This window comes from Falco cherrug, chromosome 4 (assembly GCF_023634085.1).
Source record: "Falco cherrug isolate bFalChe1 chromosome 4, bFalChe1.pri, whole genome shotgun sequence".
NCBI classification, from domain to species: domain Eukaryota; kingdom Metazoa; phylum Chordata; class Aves; order Falconiformes; family Falconidae; genus Falco; species Falco cherrug.
In genome coordinates this window covers 70,783,218-70,803,674 of record NC_073700.1, presented here as the reverse complement: position 1 = coordinate 70,803,674, position 20,457 = coordinate 70,783,218, and the positions used below count along the sequence as shown (strand labels likewise).

At 34.9% G+C, this 20,457-nt stretch overlaps 1 protein-coding gene across 1 annotated transcript in view; it reads right to left on the bottom strand.

Moving 5' to 3' along the window:
* Positions 1-20,457, bottom strand: part of DNAJC1 (DnaJ heat shock protein family (Hsp40) member C1) — a 113,351-nt gene that overhangs the window by 46,367 nt on the left and 46,527 nt on the right. Inside the window, exons 4-7 of the mRNA XM_055709385.1 lie at positions 19,394-19,559; positions 18,400-18,497; positions 17,252-17,345; positions 7,434-7,524 (exon numbers count right to left, since the gene is read on the bottom strand). Coding sequence (XP_055565360.1) covers positions 7,434-7,524; positions 17,252-17,345; positions 18,400-18,497; positions 19,394-19,559 — 449 coding nt within the window. The remainder of the gene's footprint in view (positions 1-7,433; positions 7,525-17,251; positions 17,346-18,399; positions 18,498-19,393; positions 19,560-20,457) is intronic.

The window sequence follows — 20,457 nt, the reverse complement described above, 5'->3', positions numbered from 1 at the left end:
CACACTGCATATGTTCACTTGGAATGCACTAACAGTGCAGACATAGCAAGACTGCTGGATTTTCCTTTAATCTTGCACTCTGTCAGCTACTGTTTGCTAATCCTCCCTCTCAAAATATGTTAATAGTCAAAGCCTGAATGCATCTAACTAACTTTTAAACAATGAGAGCCTAGCCTGCAGATTGGTCACCTAGGCTCTTTCTGTTGTTTTAGAACTAATTCTCTAAAAGTATGTCCAGAAGACACTGCACCCACTTTAAAATGAGGTATCAAAGACAGTATCTAGGCTTTCTTCAGGCATTTAAGTGACAGGGGAAGACCTAACACAGAAAGACACCCTGCTGTTTGCTAAGTATCCAAGGAACAAAATAATCCCACCTAGAGAAGATGGCAGTACAACCTCAAACAGGCACTCAACCAGAACTAAAAAAACCTTGTGTCTCCCACAAATACTCAACAAGATGTAGGAGTTCAGCACATCCCTTACATATCACAATGGCTCACATACTGAATTAAAAAAAAAATAAATAGAATTTAAGTCACAGCACCATTGACACCGGACTCCCAATAACCCATTGAGAATGGTTTTACCTCAGAACTTTACAAAGCCACTTTTTAGAATAGGAAAGCACATAAAAGTGGTTTAACAGTAACATCATATAGGATTTTAGGTAGAGGAAGTTAAGAAGTTATGTTCCAAGGTAATGATGTACACTGTGAAGCCTCAACTTAAGGCAGCCAAGCACTGTTGCTCTTCCAGGCGAAGATGGAGAAAGCAAAACAGATCACAAACTATTTCACCCTCACAACAGAAGTCCACAGCAGACACCCAGGAAGAAGACCTCTCTCCTTCATGTAATCTCTTCATTACCAGCAATTCAACTGGCAACTCAAAAGACACTTACGACCTGACCTAGTGCTTTCCCCTAAAGAGAGTAAGGTCCAGGTTTTCCAAACAGTAGATGATGCCTAGACAGCTGAATTCTACATCTGCTAAGGCTTGACAGACAGCCAGGAAGCTGGTGTTGCTGCCACCACCACAACCTAAAGCAAGGATGTGTTTGATCATGCTGACAGTAGCGACAACTGCAGCTGTGATTCAGAGTTTAGAAACACAAGTGTTCCCTTAATACTTAGTGTCATATTCTGATGGTGCTGGGTTTAGATGATGTGGCCATCCACTGTAACAGAACAGGCTTTTAAAATGCATTTTTCTCCTCCAGTCTCAAATACTGTTCTAACATTGTTGTGCATAAATTTTAAGTGAAATGCAGGATAAAGCATGCAGAAAAAGATTTCAGACATTCTTCCCAGTTCTGCGACAGCCTACTCACTGTCCACCGGCGTCCCCATGAGACCACTATGCCCTACGTGGGCACCAATATCCAGCAGACCTTAATTATGAGCAGACTTACTGGTGCTCATAAAACGAAATGCAGTGGAGAGAAACAGTCTTGGTGAAACCAGAGGCTGACTTCAAGCTCAATAGGGTAAATGAATAGCTTACACTAAGTACTATTTTCTGTGATTTGGCAATTAAAATACATCATGTTCCCAGTGTAGTAACTTTTCTAGTTTATTGAATAAAATAAAAAAAAAAAAGGCAAGAGCAGAAAGTAAATGGATAATCCAAGATTGTAAGCACTATGAAAACCATTTGATGTCTACCACTCCAAAGTAAAATCCTCGGTCCTTTACATGATTTATGACTTTTACAGAGTTCTAGTTCTTCTGTAGCAGAAGAAGTTTTGTAATTTACTGACTTCCCACCGCAAAGATACTAATTTTCTATGAATATTTTCTACCTTTAGAACTATCAAGTTCTTTACCAAAAGACTAAATTTGACTGTGTATTTAACAACTTAAAGTTAGAAAAAAAGAGATATAATTTGTCCCCTATGTTTGAACTGCATATAAACATATGCATCACTGGGATGCCTAGACTTTAGCAGGTAACAATTAGCAAACTCTCTTAAAGTACAGTACTTCACGTTCCTGAAGGCCTCCAATACTATTCCCATACTGGCTACACATTTTACTATTTTATGGTACCATGATCCGGGTTTTGAAGTTTGATGAATTACTTGCACATAATCACATACTTTGACCTTCCTCGTTAGTCTTCCACCTTGTTATTACATTAATTTTATCAGTGGCATTATTAATAGTATCTGGCTAATGGTTATTTGCTTTAACCTATATCAGCTGTCATTTTTAGAAGATAAGTAATCAGCATTTTGGATGAAGTGCCATGTAATAAAACCGCTGTGTTTTCTTCCATAATAAGTATGAGGTCCATATTTTAAAAGTTTTCAGAAAAGTATATATTCATTTTACCTGTTAGTTGATGTAAACATACAGAATTCAGAGAATTTTTCACAGAAGAAACAACCACTTCATAGAGAAAGAACAAAAAAAAACAAGCGCAGAACTGCTGCCAAGGAAGTATGATACATCAAGCTGGAGCTCCCTCTCTCTGCAAGGCTCTTAAGCATGAACAAGACTTCACAGAATTCACAGAAAATACAGTAAAAAAAAAAAAGACAAACTATTCAATATCAATGCAAATATGAGCAAACATTCCTGTTTAAAAAAAATGTAATTTCTGTACTATTAATAAAATCAATGGGATTATATATATCTGTCTCTAAGTCATGATACATTCATACATCTGCTGTACTGGGACCTTTGAGCAAACTAACAAAAAACCATGCTCAGTGATAAGTGTATCCTCAACTACAAAAAACTTCTCACAAACTGTAGTTTTTCATGTCTTTCATCTTTTTCTGAGTATCTACCCTTGCCAAAACTTTCAATTCTTCCAAAATACCTCATCCCCATAATATGATAGCGTTAGAAGTAAACCTCCAGTATTTGAGAGCTAATCTGCCATCAACAAACATATAATGAAATGTCTCTTTCATATGAGCCTCATAACACACACACATGTTAGTGGAGTATTTTCCATAAAATCTGAAGCAAATTTTGTACAGAGAGGCATCATATAGCCTAGTTGAAACAACTGGGAAAAGCACATGAGCTTGCAAGTTCAAAATCCTTTCAGCAGGCCTGCCAAAACAATCAGTGAAACAGACGATACTTCATTTGCCATAATTAGGCTTCAGAGGTAACGATTAAGTGATCAGAACATTCACACCCACATCAACCAAAAAGCACACATTATATGAATTATTTTTTTCTGAACTTGCCTGTCACCAAATCATTACTGAGCAGGTATGCTAACACTGCGTTTTGGCAGGGATTAATACTCAACACAATTATCCAAGATATTTGTCAATTATTTGGAAGTACATAAAGTTGCCTTCAGCATAGTGCTTCACTACATAAATTTGGTCACAGTGATTTACAGTGAAAAGTGTAGGAAGTAGTCAGAACATGGACTGGCTGGTAGTGTGGGACCAATCAAATCAAAAGCATTTTTGAAAATTACACAATTAAGGACCTTATGTCATGTCTGCACCTATGAGAGACTGTACGCAGGGAACCTTTGATGTACAAGCCTGCAGTTATGGTAGACAAGTGATCAGAATAATGAGAACTACGGTAATCTGTGATTCTGTAAACAAAACAGTAATAATATAAGAAATGTGATTTTATAATCTGATTACAAACATTAGAACACTATATACAAACCCAGTGCCCAATACTTACAGCTATATTGAAAAACTTGAGTACAGAAAATCCACAGAAATTAAGGGCTAAAGAAATACTTTACATAAAGAAAACCTGCAGATAAATAAAACCTTTTTTTTAAGCACATAAAAATACTAATAATAACCAACCGAAAGCTAAAGCTAGAGAAATCCATAGTGAAATTGAGATATAGCTAACAATAAAATTAATTGTTGGAACAAGCCATGAAGAACAGAAGGCATCTCAAGGTTTTCTGATCAATATTATATCTTAAATAAGATGCTAACAGCTGAAGTACATCACTGGTACAAGTCAAACAAGTCAAGTCATGAGAATCAGTATTTTTCACTGATTTTTGCCTGTAAGGGTCTGAAATAAACATCATGCTAAATGATCTAGTGATGTCTTTTATCTCTAGGTTTCATAAAACAATACACAAAGCTACCCAAGCAGCATGCTGTATTCCAAGCTGTCTGGAAAGGGAGAACCATCAAGCCTAACCAAACTTGATCAAATGTATTAAAGGGTTCGCTACAGTTCTGGATGTTTCACAGCAGGTATTCAGGTAAGAAGACATGCCTTACTATAAAGCTCTATACAGAGACAGAAACACCACTGTAGATACCATCATAAAGCCCTAATACAGAAAGAAGGCTAGTCATGCAGCTATAGGGCTACTAACTTTGTAGTTCAGTTAAAGCTTGAATGATGCGGGCAAGGAAAAAAACCAAAAGAACAAAGTATTACTCAACATGGTTTATAACTAGAAACAAAATAGCTTCTTGCCATGTATTATTCTAGATGCTTTGTACATCAGGGCAAGAATTCTGGATCTACAATGCAAATATGTCTGGTAACTGAGATACCAGTGAAGAGTTCACCTGCAATATCTAGCAGGTGCTATTTCTTTGAAAAGGCGTATTTTAAAAATAAATTTAAGTCTTTACATTCAAAGTCTGGGAAAACAAACATGAGAACATAAACTACCAAAGCTAAATATATAGAAAGAAAAATAGATGTGTTTCCCCCCAGAAAATGCACGTGGTTGAAAGAGGACCAGCAGAACTTCTAGAATTTGTCTTGGTAACTACTCAAATCTTGCCATTTAAGTTTAAAAGCTGGTAGTCATCTGTCCTGACAATGCATCCCTAAGCCTTTGCAGTGTAATGACTGCTCAGTTCAGTATATTACATCACATGGCCATGAGGAACAGGACTATCTATTGTTACAGAATCATTCCCTGATGCAGGGATTATACATGTGTGATGTTACAGTGAGAGGTTAACAGAAACTTTATTCATTAAAGCACTTTCAATTTAGAATAATTTTTTTGTCCTGGTATCTAAATGTGGAAAGAGCATCAGAAAATGTAAGGCAAACCATTTCTATTTTTGTACATAAACCATCCAGTTATCCATAATTCACACAAAACCACATGCCCTAGAAACATAAGGTCTGTACTGTAAGTTGCTATATTTTTGTGAGGTAAAGTTGTTATATTTTACTAAGGGACTAATGACAGTTTTGAATGGATTAAGAAATTATACAAAACACTGTAAAAGGGCCAGAAAAATAAATCAAAATTGGCATAATATTGACTTACCAAGAAATTATTTTTTCATACTCCTTACCGAACATAGTACTTTAATGACATATCCCAATACTGTTTTGTAATGTCCTCTCTTTCCTACTTTGCAAATTATATTTTCCTCCTCCAGTACCCTTTTCTGGTTTTTAGTTGAAGCTGCCTACAGAATACCACACCATTTCAGCGAAAAGCAGGTAGACATGGGGGTAAACTAGCAATTAAGTCATGAAAAAACAAGCACTGTAAAACAGCTATTGCTAATCTGCATGAGACCCATCTATCTAATTGAGTAAATTAACTGCCATTGTGAACTTGAATTCCATGGATGGTCTCTAAAATTAACAAGAATGGAGGCAAACAAAAAACCAAAATGCACATTTGGTGATTTACAACCTTTCTATGCTAATTATGAAGTGACAATGCAAAACAATATAATGAAATAAGCAAATTTAACAGATGCTTTGCATGCAAGCTTCAGTACAAAAGTATGTAACTTTTTGCCTATAGATACGTAGATGCATCACTTGTTCTTCTCCTCAGAGTCATTTCTTTTAGAAAAAGGTAACTGACAGCTCATTCTGCTGCCCAGCAACAGCACTGCTATGGCTGACCAAATTAATTCCGTGCCAAATTTCAAACTCTGCTAATTACAGGTAGTGACTCTCAGTCCTTCCGCTTGCTCCCTGCCAGGAAGCCTACCGAGGGAGGGCAGGATGCCAACTGGCCCCTGCTCTCACAAGTGACATTGGGTCACCTGGCAGACATAAGGGTCACGCTCCAATGTCACACCCAGCAGCACGACAGGGGACAGGATGGTGCTTCTGTGAAAGGTCAGGGATGACATGGAGGGGGGAAGCATGCCAAACCTGCACCTCTCACGTGTGGGTACTTCTACTGGAGGCAATCAAAAAAAGCGACTCTTACATGACACCTGGCAGAGGAGAAATACTGAAAAGTTCACACACTGTCTTTCAGTGAAGCACAGGAATGTGCACACTACAATTTTAATATTTTTATACTTTCACTTGCCCTGCTGCTTTCAAAAACTTGTCCTTTTTAAAACAGTAGTTCACAGATTTCAATGAAGAACATATGCCAGCTATTCTGAACAACAGCAGTATGTTACTATCTGACAATTTAACAAGTTTGTAATAACCCAAGTCAAGACCCTTTTCAAGAGCCCATGTTGTGGTAGGTATCTCAAACATAATGGCAGGCCTCCCTAACAAGCATTAAACACACTCTTTTGCTAGATTTGGCCTGGGTCCATGGTTCTCACTGAGCCACTAATGTTATCCATTTTCTCAAAACAGATTCAGCTACAGATAAATTGGGAATTATTGCTGAAACTGGATCTCTTTGCTGATTTTATAAAATTAAGCTATTTTGTAAATATAAATAATGCAGCTGTATTTTAAGTGCCTAAAAGCTTATGCATACTCAAAGCTAGTAAATTATTATAGGACACTCGATGCACTTGTCAGAATAAAGGAACTTAGAAGCATGCACTTAAGTACAGCAAATAAAGCAAGCACACACATACAAACAGACAAAAAACTTTTAAAATTGTCTTCAGAAGAGGGTTAGGTTTAACTACTGTCAAAAGCAAATAATTGAAAGAAAAGTCACCTGTAATTATTCTGAATACTTTATTAAGGGAAATGCTAATTGCATTCTCTGGTCTTATAAAAGACTGTAAAGACTTTAAAGCCTTTATTTCAACAATAGCATGAATCAACCTCCAAAGCCTGCATCCATGCTTCTGGAAATTCAAATTACATTCAATTTTTATCACAAAAGTCAACTCAATATACACAAAAGAATTATTAAACATAATTTAAAAAAAATATTTGCAGACAAAGAATACAAGAATGTTCAAAATTCAAAAGGTCACTTCTGAAAATGTGTACTTCCAAGATCTATACGTTTGAGATCTCCCTCTCCTGTAAAGCAACATTTCTAGCAAGTATGCTTTTGTTACAATAACTATCAAACATAGAGTTTTATGCTTCTATAGGAATAAGCCCACAGCCTACTGCATAATTAGTCAGAAAATTAAAAGCTTATTTAACAGCTGTACAGAAATATATAAAGCATGTATTTTAGAAGATTATAAAAATGTTTGTTCATATACATCCTGTGTAGTAGGTATATCATATTACATCTTTATTAAGACAGTGGTAAAAACTCACTCTGAAGTGTCTCAAGTTCAGCCTTAGCCAGGGCATCTTCTTTCGCCTTCATTTTTGTTTCTTTATATTCTATATATAATTGTCTGGCATCCTTTAAGAAAATGTTGCAATGGCATTAGCATCCTTATACAAGCAAGTTATTGCAATGGCTCTGTTTTAAATTCTCAGTTAACCTTGCAAAATAATTTAACACATATTCGTTTCTCTGAGTTACAACAATTTTCAGTATTGAAAGTATTTGTTTAGAATGTAGAATTTTTGCATAATGAAGGTTTAAAGTAATAGCATTGATATTGTATACTATGATGATCAATGAGAACCTGAAAAGCAAAATGGTTAGAAAACACATTTCTGATCACTACCTACAGCTTTCTAAGAGGTCACGTACCCACTCTGCTCACATTAGCAATCTCGAAGTTCAAGGAAGAAAGAAAAGTTTTAAATTAGAATAGTGTGTGCAGGGACAAAGGCAATTGCTAGGCAGCAGTCATTTTAGTGTGAACTTATTATGGTAACACTTACTGCATGTTCCAAAATACCTAACTTGGTTTGGTGTTTTTTGGGGGGATTTGGTGGTGGGGGGTTTTTTTAGGGTTTTTTTGTTTTGTGGTTTTTGTTTGGTTTTTTTTTTTAAAAAAAAAAATCACCTTCTACATTGCTATTAAAAGTGTTGAATATATTAAGTTTTTTCTCCAAGGATTAGATTAGGTTCTAATCTGAAATCTATTTGGCAAGTTTACACATAAAACTAGAAGTCCTGTCACAAATCTCACAATAAAGTACATTTCCAAAATCTGATGAAATAGTAATTATAGATTTGCATTGAAAGCTTTCCAATACGAACAACCAGATCGCTGAAGAGATATGGAGAGTTTTCTTACTCTCGTTTACCAGTTTGAGATTTCTATACTCATTCAAAAACAATGAATCTGGAAAGTCAAAATGGACAAATCATTATTTGCCATTTCCAAGCATGCAGAAATTCTATTGTATTAAATAAAAATTAATTCTAGTATTAGAAAAACTTAATTTTAGTACTTTATAGCCAAAAATATTTTTATTCTTGTTATTACATTAATAGTCCCATGTTTTACATATAGAGGGTTATTTTGATTTAAATGTAGAACATATTGTAAAATACCTTTTTTTTAATATTTTTAGAACTTGAACTAACATCATAAATTTGATCAAAACCTCGTCTCATTAAAAATTACATAAGACATCTTAATAAATTTTTTAAATAAAAACTGAGTTAATTAGTCATTATTGCCACCTCTAATGATAGAGGTCATCTAAACCCATTGCTTCCTGAAAAGATACCATGACACAACAGTTCTTTGTGTTACACTGACATCTACCCCTTCAAAGATACTTGAGGGCAGTGGGAAAACACAGGACAGAATCAAAATCCAGCTCTGAGCAGAACTTCATAGTGTTGTGGAGATGTCTCACCAATACAAGTCAGCATGCCTGAAGAACAACTCTCACAAATTCCCAGAAAAGACCAGTAAGGTTTCATCTCCTTCCAAAATACCTCTTCTTGCTCTCTATTTGTCTTTACATTTGGGTATGGGAAATGGGAAGTTACACTGCTCTGCCAGGTTTACACAGATCACTGTGCACAGAATTTGAAAACCTGACATAACTTTTTGCTGCTGGAACATAACAGATGAGGGCATCTCACATGCTTACAGTTTTGGTTTTACAGATGGGGAAAAAGGAGTTTTGGTGGGTTTATTAGAATTGGGGCTAAAAAAACCCATGTGTAGGTGGTACAGGAGGACTATCATTAACAGCAGATACGAAGACTTTCAGGAACCATACTCAGTTCCTATGTTAAAACACTGAATTACAAAATTAGGATCAGCAGTGGTTGTCTTCTTGGTTTACCTGAAATATGAATTCCCTATCACTTACGGAAACTTCTCTTGTACTCTCCAGTTTTGGACCATTTGCATTGTTAAGAAGCAGAAACAGCCATAAATGTAATGGTTAACTTCTGCTGTAAGTTTGAGATATTTGGGTTGCCTGGCATACACAGGACACAGACATATTGACATCCAAAAAATGCTTTTGTTTAAGGCTATGATTTCAAATTGGTTACAATTAACTAGCATTTAAATTTAACCCATTTGACACTGAAAGCCAATATTTGATGCTAAATTCTGGTGTAAAATCCATTATTGCTTGTGGGATCTCCTGACAGCAGGCACTAGGGGGTAACTGTCAATCTCTCCAGCACGTCAATCATGGAACAATTGGAAATGTGGCTCAGAAGAAAATGAGACACAATAGCTGAACAACAAAGAAAACTAGTCAGAAGCACATAAATGAAATTTAGTAGTATTGTTGCTTTACAGATATAAAATGGATTATCACTGCAAATGGAGTAATACGCAGGTAACAAAGGCAACATTACTCTTTTATCTTATTAATGGCAGTTTATAACGGCTGACACCATAATCACAAAAAAGGGGAGACTGCACATTTATATGTATACATTTTTGTGTGCTTCAAAAACAAAGAAAAAAAAATCAACATGGATTCTGAAGATTTGAAAACCAAATCTTTCCTACAAAAACATAAGAAATGGCTCTACAGGTCATAAAGAGAAATTAAAAGACGTACCTGAGCAAAGATTTTAGCCACAGACACAAACTACATGGGTATAAGACCTTGTAAGTTCAAATGAAAAAACACTGGAAAACAGTTTAAAAAGGAAGTTTTTGAATAAATAAAACTTCTTCTGCCCTAACACAAATAAGCACATTTCAATTCACTCCTCATTAGTTTTCAACAGGATCAGTCTAAAGAGGAATACTCGTTTTCAAGCCTATTTAGTTTCAGTAGTAAAAGTATTTCAAAACAGATTTATGTTCAGATTTTTCCAAAGTGACAAATTTAAGCAGTCATTTTGCCTCAATTCAAAAATTTTAGGGCCCTAAAAACATTGGCAATATAGATACAGGCTCCTCCAATCTGGTGATCCTTCCCAAAGATGCAGTAACGATTTCTCTTTCAGAGGATCTTTCCCCAAACAGCTCAACATATGTGAAACATCAAAAATTTTTATCTGATGTACACTTCACCTTCAACACGTGATAAATGTAAGAAAAAGCAACATTTTTGTCCTTCTGGGGGTGGAAAGGGACAGAGAAAAGACACACAAATGCAAAGCTTGGAACTGTTCTAACTAGAAGCTCTAGCTTACCTAATCAGAAATACTTTTTTCTCATTTGCAAGAGTTTGAGAAGTTGTCAAAAAAAAGAACATCAGCACAAATACATTACTTTTCTACACCATCAAAGCAGCAATATGCATGTAGTTAAGCAAAAAGAATAATCAAGAGGGTTAATATATGCTGGTTTATTATACTATGATTTCAAATATACACTTCCTAAAAAGGAACATAACATAAAAAAGTGTATTAGAAATGCAGAATTCTGCTATTATATATTTCTAAATTATATTTCCGCTGTAAAGTATAGGAAGTTCCTGTGATTACCCTCATATTTAATCAAAATTCTCAAAAAAGTGTTGTGGAAGAAAAAAAATTGACAATCAATTAATGTATTTTCAATATTTTAAGACCAAATAAGAACCAAGAATACTGAAAAATTCTTGTATTTCAGTTCCTTTTATATAAGTTCTCATGTCAATAAATTTGAGATTGCCAAGACAAAGCTAGACTTGAGTTACGCAGAAATACATAATCTTGGTACTGGACTTTTAAGGTTGTTTTTGTTTGGGAGTTTGGTTGGGGGTTTTGGTGTTTTGTTTTGTTTGTTGTTTTCAAATCAACAGATACAGTATTTAAACTGTATTAATTTTGGAACTAAAAACTTCAGTTCTGAGTAAGACTCTGTCACTCTGGCCCTCTCCTTGAATTTTGGGGAGGGTGATGAGGTTTTGTTGGTTTGTTTGATTTGTGGTTTGCTTTTTCCCTCCTCTCCAGTTAGTCCTCCTGACTTTCTGGTCTACCTCAAGAAGACTAGAGATTAGGAGAAATAAGACAAACATTAGAAAAAACTTGCTGTATTGACCATATGTGAATCTTCATGACAGATTTTGTGATAGAATCAACTTCACATTTTAGTTCTCTGGGTGAGGGACTAATACAAACAAAACACATCCCCTCAGAATTTACAGTTAACTGGAAACTTTCCCACAAGCATACTTCAAATCAGTACATTGAAAATAATTGTCTGTGCATTAATTCTTATTAAATCAATCTACAGACTTAAGAGAAATACTTGTATAAATTTCATGAACTAATTTTTTGGTCTTTTGAGTACAGGTTCTTGTATAATTTGTAAAAAAAAAAAAACAAAGAGAAAAAAGTCAAATTTACAGCAACATCTAACCTTCAATTTGCTGTTTCTGTGCAATAAAAATGCCAGCCATTATACCACAGTGAAAACACTCTTTTGGATGGGTTTATAAACTAGTATTACCAACATGTTATGCCAAGAAATAATGTAAAAGAGGAAGAATTAAACAGTATTTCTCTTTGGCATTTTTACATGTTTACTCAAAGGCAAAGTAGTAAATAAATAGGAATTGCATTATTTCCTCCTTTATAATCAGAAAATCATGCTCTGACCTTGGAATAATACCAGGTGTGGCCAGGCTTTCCAGCTGTGTGTAGCCAAGCCTAGGATGCACTGGGTGACCAGCAGCATCTGCTGCGTGTTCCACATCCACAGTGGTGAAACAAAGGCAGCCAGAAGGGGGAACTGAGGCCAACACTGCAAGGCCTCCTTGGGACCCATTCACACCCTGTGAAACCTCATACCACAACAGAACAGTACCACTAATTGAGAGCCAGTATCACCTTATGTACAAGTGCTACTCTCGAAGCTACACTCCTCTAACACGTACGTGTGCTGGGATATGCAGACATACATAAAGTGATTTAAAGGAGCAGAACAAAATTGGGTGCCACAGAACAGCAGGCAATTAAAGGCAAATAGTGTCTTATCTGTATTTAAACGTTTTACTATGCAGCAAAGCGCATTCTGTCTCCAGAGCCTCAGACAGCACCCTGTTAGACATAAATTATTTTTGCTCACTTGCATACACCCAGAATACTTGTTTTACCATCTACTCTCCTCTGACCTGCTTCTAAGCTTCTAATTGACCTTGGGGTCAAGAGCTGCATCCCTACTTTCGTTCTCCCAGCAGCTGCAAAATAGCAGCAAGAAACAGAGCAAATGGGCAATCACTTGTGCCACACGTCCTGCAACTGCTTGCTCCCTGCAACTTATATCAACATTGGTGCTGTACAGTAAGTCGGAACACATCAAAACCCTGTAAAGTGGGAATTAAGGAGATATTTAACCTTACTGACTTGAGTAATCACCTTCAAAAATATCTTTTAAGGCACACATTATTAAATGCAATAAATTTTATTTTAATATCTCACATGATGATTTTATATAAAGTCATATGTGAAAACAAAAACAACCCACATAAGTGTTTGCTGACCTAATCAAATCTCGCTTAAAAGCTAACTTTGCCAAAGGAGATGCCCTGCTGGCAAAGCCTCTTGAGTTTAATAACACATTGCCAATCCATTTAAGGCCAAAGCTGAACCATCTCCAAACAGGTGCTGAAATGTAATCATGTATTAAAAGAAAACCTGTCGAAAAAATGCCAAGAAATTAAACACCTCTGGGTCACTAGTTTGAATCTATTCCAGGCTACTAAATCAGCTACAGTAATTACCATCTGGTAGTCTACATAAAAATAAATTACTGGCCTTTTTGTTTTAATTCACTTTGCGCTACACTACGGTCTTTATAAACAAAAGTTTCAATTGTAATTGAAAGCTTTGTTGATAATCTCACTAGGTTATACCCAGTGCAATTACATATTGAGCTTGAACTGCCTTCTCATTATTGGCAAGCCACCAGAAGTTCTTCCAGCACTTCACTGCTAGGGTGTATGCACTACACCTACACTATTATAGATAGAAGGTAACAGAAAACTATTTTTTTAACAAGAATCCGTTTTTGTCTGAACCAAACAAAAACGCTTTCTGCTTCATTACAGTCAGGCCAAAAGCAGACTTATAATTTCACTAATAAAAAATATTTCCTAGTGCTGACTGGCATTAATGAAGTTAGTGTAAAAATACAGACATTCATAGCTAAGCTTCACCACATCAAGGTGGAGGAAAAGTAGTTGAAAGGAACACTAACACTCCTACCTTCAGTTTTCTGAAGGAAATATTTTGTGAAAAATATTTAACAACATTTTTAAGACAGACCACTTTTCTTAAGTTGTATGTCTGCACATCCAAAGAAAAAAACTCTAGTCAGCTGTTCTGGGAATAAACTATGATTCATAGATGACTGTTCTCCCACTAACGAAAAGCATACTTAACACGACTGTCTACTCTATTACATTCACCATTTGAACTGAAATTCTTGCACAGTATATTCAGCTGGTTTATTTCTCTGTAAGAACTATTTTCCGTTCCAATAAACATTTTAATTGAGTTCTGTTTCTTTTTTTCTCCTTCTTCTTTTATTTTTTTTTTTAAAATACATAGCCTTCTTCCAGGTCATTCTCCTGAAGGAGTAAACTATAAATGACCTTAGAAACAATTTGCATTCTTTTTCTACCTTTTTATTGAGCCTACATTGTAAGAATTAAACTTGGTAATAGTCAAGTGTAATTTACATTCCAATTAACATTTCTCTCACACCACAGATATTTGATTTACGATACATTTTATGTATTCTTTTCTCTTTGCTTCTTCAAACAAGCTTAAAGATGCTGCTTTCACCCCCAAATTTAACTAAACTACATGTGTGGATATAAAACCTACATAGTCTCTCTCAAAATACAATTGTCAATAGTTAAAAAAAAAAAAATCATTTCTCTCATCCTCCTCTCATCCATTTTTCTTCCAGTTTCTTGACACAAAATGTAGACTACGATAAAATGGCATAGGCCATCAGAAGGGCATGCAAACAAAGCACTTTTCTTCAGTAAAGACCCACCTTAATTATTTTAAGTGCCTCCTTCTGAAATCTGACATTTTGAAGGAGGAAGGGAAGTATAAGAAAGACACTCAATTGGATAAATGAGAGCCAGGCATGGACAGGAGCTCAACCTGAATCCTAAGACAGAGCTGTTCTAAGTAGAATATTCACATTAACTAATGGGGGGAGAGATGGATGCTAGGTAGAAGGAATCCAAGCAAGATCTTGCAAAAAGTTTAAATTGACATCTTGTGGGTTTTGTTTGGTTGGGTTTTTTTTGTTGTTGTTGCTGGTTTGCTGGGGTTTTATTGTTGTTTTTTGTTTGGGTTGGTTTGGGGATTTTTAATAGATTCCGTTGAGGAAGAAATTGTGTACAGAGGCTGGCAGTTTTGTTTTCTTAATTTGAGGAAGCAGTTCAGCTATTTCACTGACAGGGCTTTGAAAAAAACTCAGTGGTAGAAGCAACATTTAATTAAAAGTATTGCTAATTCTCACCCTTTTCTGTCCCAAATGGGGTTCATTTACACACGGATTGCATTTTTAGAAGTTAATCTACAATTGCATTAGTTGCAGATGAGTAACAGCCAACTTTGAAAATAATTTGTTGGCTCTTAAATGACTGAATAAATCATTTAGATTAACTCAATAAACAACTAAAATCTGCAGCAGCCATCCTTATGTCAACCATTGTAACACCTTGTTAAATAATTTGCATGTGTAACTAGCATATGTAACACTACTCAGTATCTGTTGGAGTCTTTATCTTCTAGATAAGCTGCCCTAGTGATTCTACGTACACTAAAAGCATTTAAATAAAATCTCAAGCCTATGTCAGTGTTTTATCAAAGAGAAAAGTACTTATAATCAAAACAGGATCTCTGTTACCAGGGTACAATCATGGAAGTACAGCTATCTTTTTGCTGTTATGTTAGTAATTGAAGGCAGAACTTGCTAAAACCTTAAATACAACTCAGACACATCCTTTGGCCTCTTTTTAGCTGGCTAGCTACCACATACAAGGTAGCTTTTGAACTGCTGTTTCAAAAATCATCTCCAACATGAGGTCACTGCTGCTCTTACGCTCTTCAGAAGTAGTAGATACTTCAAGTATTGTTAAATAATAAACTCCAGTAATTTATTTCAGTTACCTGAAGATTACTTATATTTTTATTGTATTTTAACTTACATAATCAGCAGGTCATCTTAACACCATAAAACGTGGAGTTAAGCAGTAGTGCAATTTGGGGCAATTTACTCTAGAACCCCATCACTTCCCCCATGCTCAAAGTCCTTCTGTTCTGAACTCCTCTGCATCATGCTTCCCCGGCCACCAAATCCCTGCTTCCTGGTTCCATTTTCCATGAGTTGCTAGATAAATTAATAGTAGTGGGGGAAAAAGCTAACTGATTTAAAAACCACAGCAAGAGGAATTGGCTAGGCATCTACAAAATGCAGAACACCGTATCTGTTGTATTCACCTTTTCTGCATATTCTGGCAGACATAAGAACTGCTTTTTGAATAGCAAATCGGAAGCCTGTTACACCGGCTTCTTAACATACTGTCTTAAAATTGTAAAAATGAGAAAATGACTGCTTACAAAGATTCTAAGTCATCCTAGTTTATAATTCTTCCTGAATTTTACTACTTTCTGTAGTATTTTTAATATTATGCAAGTAAGGCAAAAGGGAAAGTACTATAAATATGAAGGAAGTTTCAAAAATGCAGCAACAGCAACTGCTGAACTCAATTCTTTTCCATCTGACTCACCTCAATGAGGGATGAACATCAAAGCTTAATTAAAATAACTGTTGTGTCCAAATTAAACACCATAATTTCTGCTTTAAAAACTTGCAAAAAGAAAGTTTTCTTTAATAAAATAGACACACAGTTCTGAGAAAACTTTTAAAAGAGGAAGAGATACTAACTTTTGCATTTCTTTGTAGGAAAAGTTTAAGGTTATAAAAGCAGATGCTGAAAAGCCAGACTTTAGTAAAACTTATAAACGCAATAAACAGTTTAGGAATTTATAAATTATGTCTTTTTCCAGCTTGAACACAAGACAAGAAACTGAACAGTGATGCTATTTACATGTCAGAATTAATACTAGTATTTCTGTAAACCAAAGTAAAACCCACCTTTCATTCCCTCATCCATATCCATTAGCAGTGACAAGGGTATTAAAAACAAATGAGTGTATTCAAGGGAAATGAAAAGAAAGAGCAAGTGATATTAAAAAAGTTATTGTGGTAACTGATCTGTCAATACTTACACTGGCTGAATATCAGCTACATTTTCCAGTTTATAGAATCAGATTTAAAAAAAACTGTGGGCAAGTCTGCCACACTTAAAGGCATGGTTATGATTTGTTACTTTACCTTAGTAATTTCAGGTATCAATTTATGTCATTACCAAGTAACTTCAAAAAAGCTCACTTAATCAGAAAAAGTAATTTCACTGTTTCCTCAAATTTAAATGACATTAATATTTTTTATGAAAGTACAGCATTTGCCTATTTGCGATAAAAATACTTTTGTTAACAAATTGCTTAAAAGACATTGCTATTCTAATTAGATGAATATGTATCACCCCTCTTCCATAATTTTTTCTTCTAGTTTTTGCCTAACTGGAACTGCTACTGAATTCCCTAGCACATTAAGATTAATATTAATTTAAAAGATTCATATTTTTACAAATTTATGGTATTAAATTTGCCTCCAAAGATTTTAGCAAAAAATTCTTAAGAACAAGTGCTACATATCTGATATCATATGTAAGAACACCATAAAGAAAAATAAAGTAATAAAACTTAAAATCAATACTATTACCTGGAATAGCTGAGGTAAAGCTTTCACAGTGAGACAGAACCATATTCCCAGCTTGCATGGAAGTAAGTCATGCCACTGTGGTTTGTCCAGTACTCTGCAGTCAAATAAAATGGTAAGTTTTTCATTACTGTCACACAACCTCAAAGTTAGAACTTTCCCATTATCCTTTAAGATGATTAGCACTTGTCAACTCCTATAAAACTGTGTAACTGCATAATATTAAAGAAACCTTTTCAATATTGAATTCAAAACATGTAACAGCTAACTTCTAATCATCCCTGTATTTTAATCTCTTAAAAAGGGCTTTTCTTGAAGAAAATAAAATTGTAAGCCACATAATCACTTCGGTTTCAAAAAAAAAAAACACAAGCCAAGCCTCAACCAAGAGTTCACAAGTGCTGACAACCAGATATAAAGACTGCAGCATAAACAAAACAATACTCAAAAATTAATGTCATCTGCAGTTCACTGGAGCATTACTCACCGATGTCATCAGGAAAGACGACAGGCAGAATGGTCTCTGATCTCCATCCTGCATTGATCCAGTTCATGCCCCTACTGTGTGAACTATTTAAACCCTTTATTTCTTTCTATGAATCAATAGAAGAAATGGTGGTATCTTTTGGAGTGTCCTGAAAGTCACTGTTACCCTATGTGTTTCTTCACAAACAATGGTGGTAGAAGCCTTTACCAACACACTTGTTTTTAAGTTAATCAGATAAAAAGCATCAAATCAGACAAGCATTAAAACCCCATGAAAATTCCTTGCTTGGTATGGTATTAAACTAAAGCTTAAATAAACTGAAATTTGTTAATTGTAATCAAAGGCAAAAATCTTCAAAGATAAAAGAAGTTGTAAAATCTTCTAAAACCAACTTGTAGAAACAATACCCTTCTGTAAGCCAGATACGATCAATTCAGCCTTTTATCTTTCAATTATTGTTGATATGCTGAATAAATAACACATTTACAAATCAAAATCTGAAAACACATCTACATTGGCACACTTTATATCAGCAATGGCTGTTACTACAAAGACAGGTTTTTTGCTCATAAAATATTTCAAAGCTGCAAGGAGAAAATATTAGAACTAAACCACTAGCTGATAAAATGTTTTAAAATGCAGAAAATTAAGAGTTCCTTCCCACCTTTCATTTTTGTCTAGAGCAGCAAGTTTGGCTTCATCTGTACTCCTGCCACCTGTTTTTTTCTTCTTCTCCCTCTTTTTTCTGCTAAGCAGTTCATCCTTGATGTAGAAAAAAAACCAACTACAGTTACAGGTTATCATTAACATGTAAACCACAAATGTTACTGGGACTCTTCTGTGAAGGGTAAACAGTAGAGTAGCATTTATGCAAATGCATCTAGGGGTCCTACATGATTAAGTAAAATGATCTATCTTAACAATAACTGTTGCCATGGTATCCAGTCTTTAAACACACATGAAGTCCAGTTCTGTCACTCATGTGTATCTCCATAGCAATCAAAGTTTTCTAAGAGGAGGAAAGCATTCAACTTGCCTCCTTTCTCATTCATCAACTTCAATAATGCAGTGGAAAATAAAAAAAGTAAATAGATGCTAATGTATGAATATTTTTTTAAGTTATGCTTAGTTTTTTTTCCAGTCTACTAAGTGCAATAGATTTTTGTATGATAAAAAATAATCAAAAAAATGTGGTTTATACTACTTATCAATGCCTATCCTGTTAACAAAAACCCCAAACAAAAAAAGCATTTCACTAAGAACAAAGGCAAATCAAGTATGACTTTTAAATGAATAAAACTTGATTATTTTTAAACAACATTTAGGAAAACCGTAGACATGACTATAGTAGCATATGATTCTGCATCAATAGACAAGAGGTTTTATTCCTCTTCTTCCTTTCAGTTAAAAACCAAAAGAACTATCTCCTGCTCTTTATGACGAATTTTAGAAATTTTAAGTAGTTTTTAAGATTACTATTTCTGGTATGTTGAATATCTTATTCTATAGTTATCATCTTTTAAAATATAATCCTTTTAAAATATGAAAAAATCAAATTCAAAACAGGGGAAGTGGTAGAGGTCCCTATTATATGCAAAATTCTGCAGGAAATTCAATACTAATAATTGAAACGAGTTTGATTTATCACCAATACTTACCAGCTGTTTTTCCAGGTAGATTGACCAAACCACAGCATAATGACCCACTGTGAGTATAATGAACAAGAGTAATGCCAGCTCAGCATTGCTCATTTTTCTCACCCGCCGGTAGTAGAACACAGGCTGTCGCCAATCTGGTAGTCCATTGATCAGAATATCATCATACCTACAGTAGCGAATACAACAGGCTTTCATGGAGAGCTAAAAATGAAGTAAGCCAAACCATCCAATTATAAAAACAAAACAAATTATAATCTACAGCCCACTTGAGTAACACACACACACAAAAGATCATTTAGTAATTTTTTTTTTTATCACTCCCCCTTCCCCCCCCCCTTTTTTTTTTAATAGAGCAATGCCTTGTTTTGTCAGCTGCTAGGCTTGCATCTGGAAACAAACAAGATCCAGAACCAAACACTAGGGAAACATATCTAGTCTTTTGGAGGAAAAAAAAGAAAAGAAAGGAGAAGAAAAAAAAAAAAGAAAAAAAAAGAGTAATTTGATTGTTCTTGCAACAACTCCCACACACACACACACACCCCAGTTCATTCACTTCTGAAATAACAGACTTCTACAAATGCAGATGTTGTCTACCTGCTGAATAATCAGTGGGCAGGTATCCATGGTAGAAGTACATAACCAACAAAGAACAAAGTCTCAAACACTAGAAATCTTTTTTTCTATTACAAATTAAAAGCACAGTTGTGGGGGGGAGGGGAGAGGTATCTTTGCTGTTGTTTTGTCCTTTTGTAGCACAATATCCGTTAGGTAAAAATGGTGCCAGACTTAACATCCATTCTGTGTCAGACATGAATTTAAGTTAAAGGCTTAATTTTTATGTTAGAAAACAAAGTTCACTACAGCTAGATGATTTTGATTTTCTATTTGAAAAGCTGTCTCCGAAATCAATCTATTTTAAAACTGTTTCATTTTACTACCACTGCTGACTGTACAGAAACCATTTTATGACAATTTGCCAGTTTTTCTTCACAAAAATGTCTTGATACATCTTAGTGTTTCTGGAGTCTTATTTGCAGTACATTCTCATCAATTTAAAAATAAAC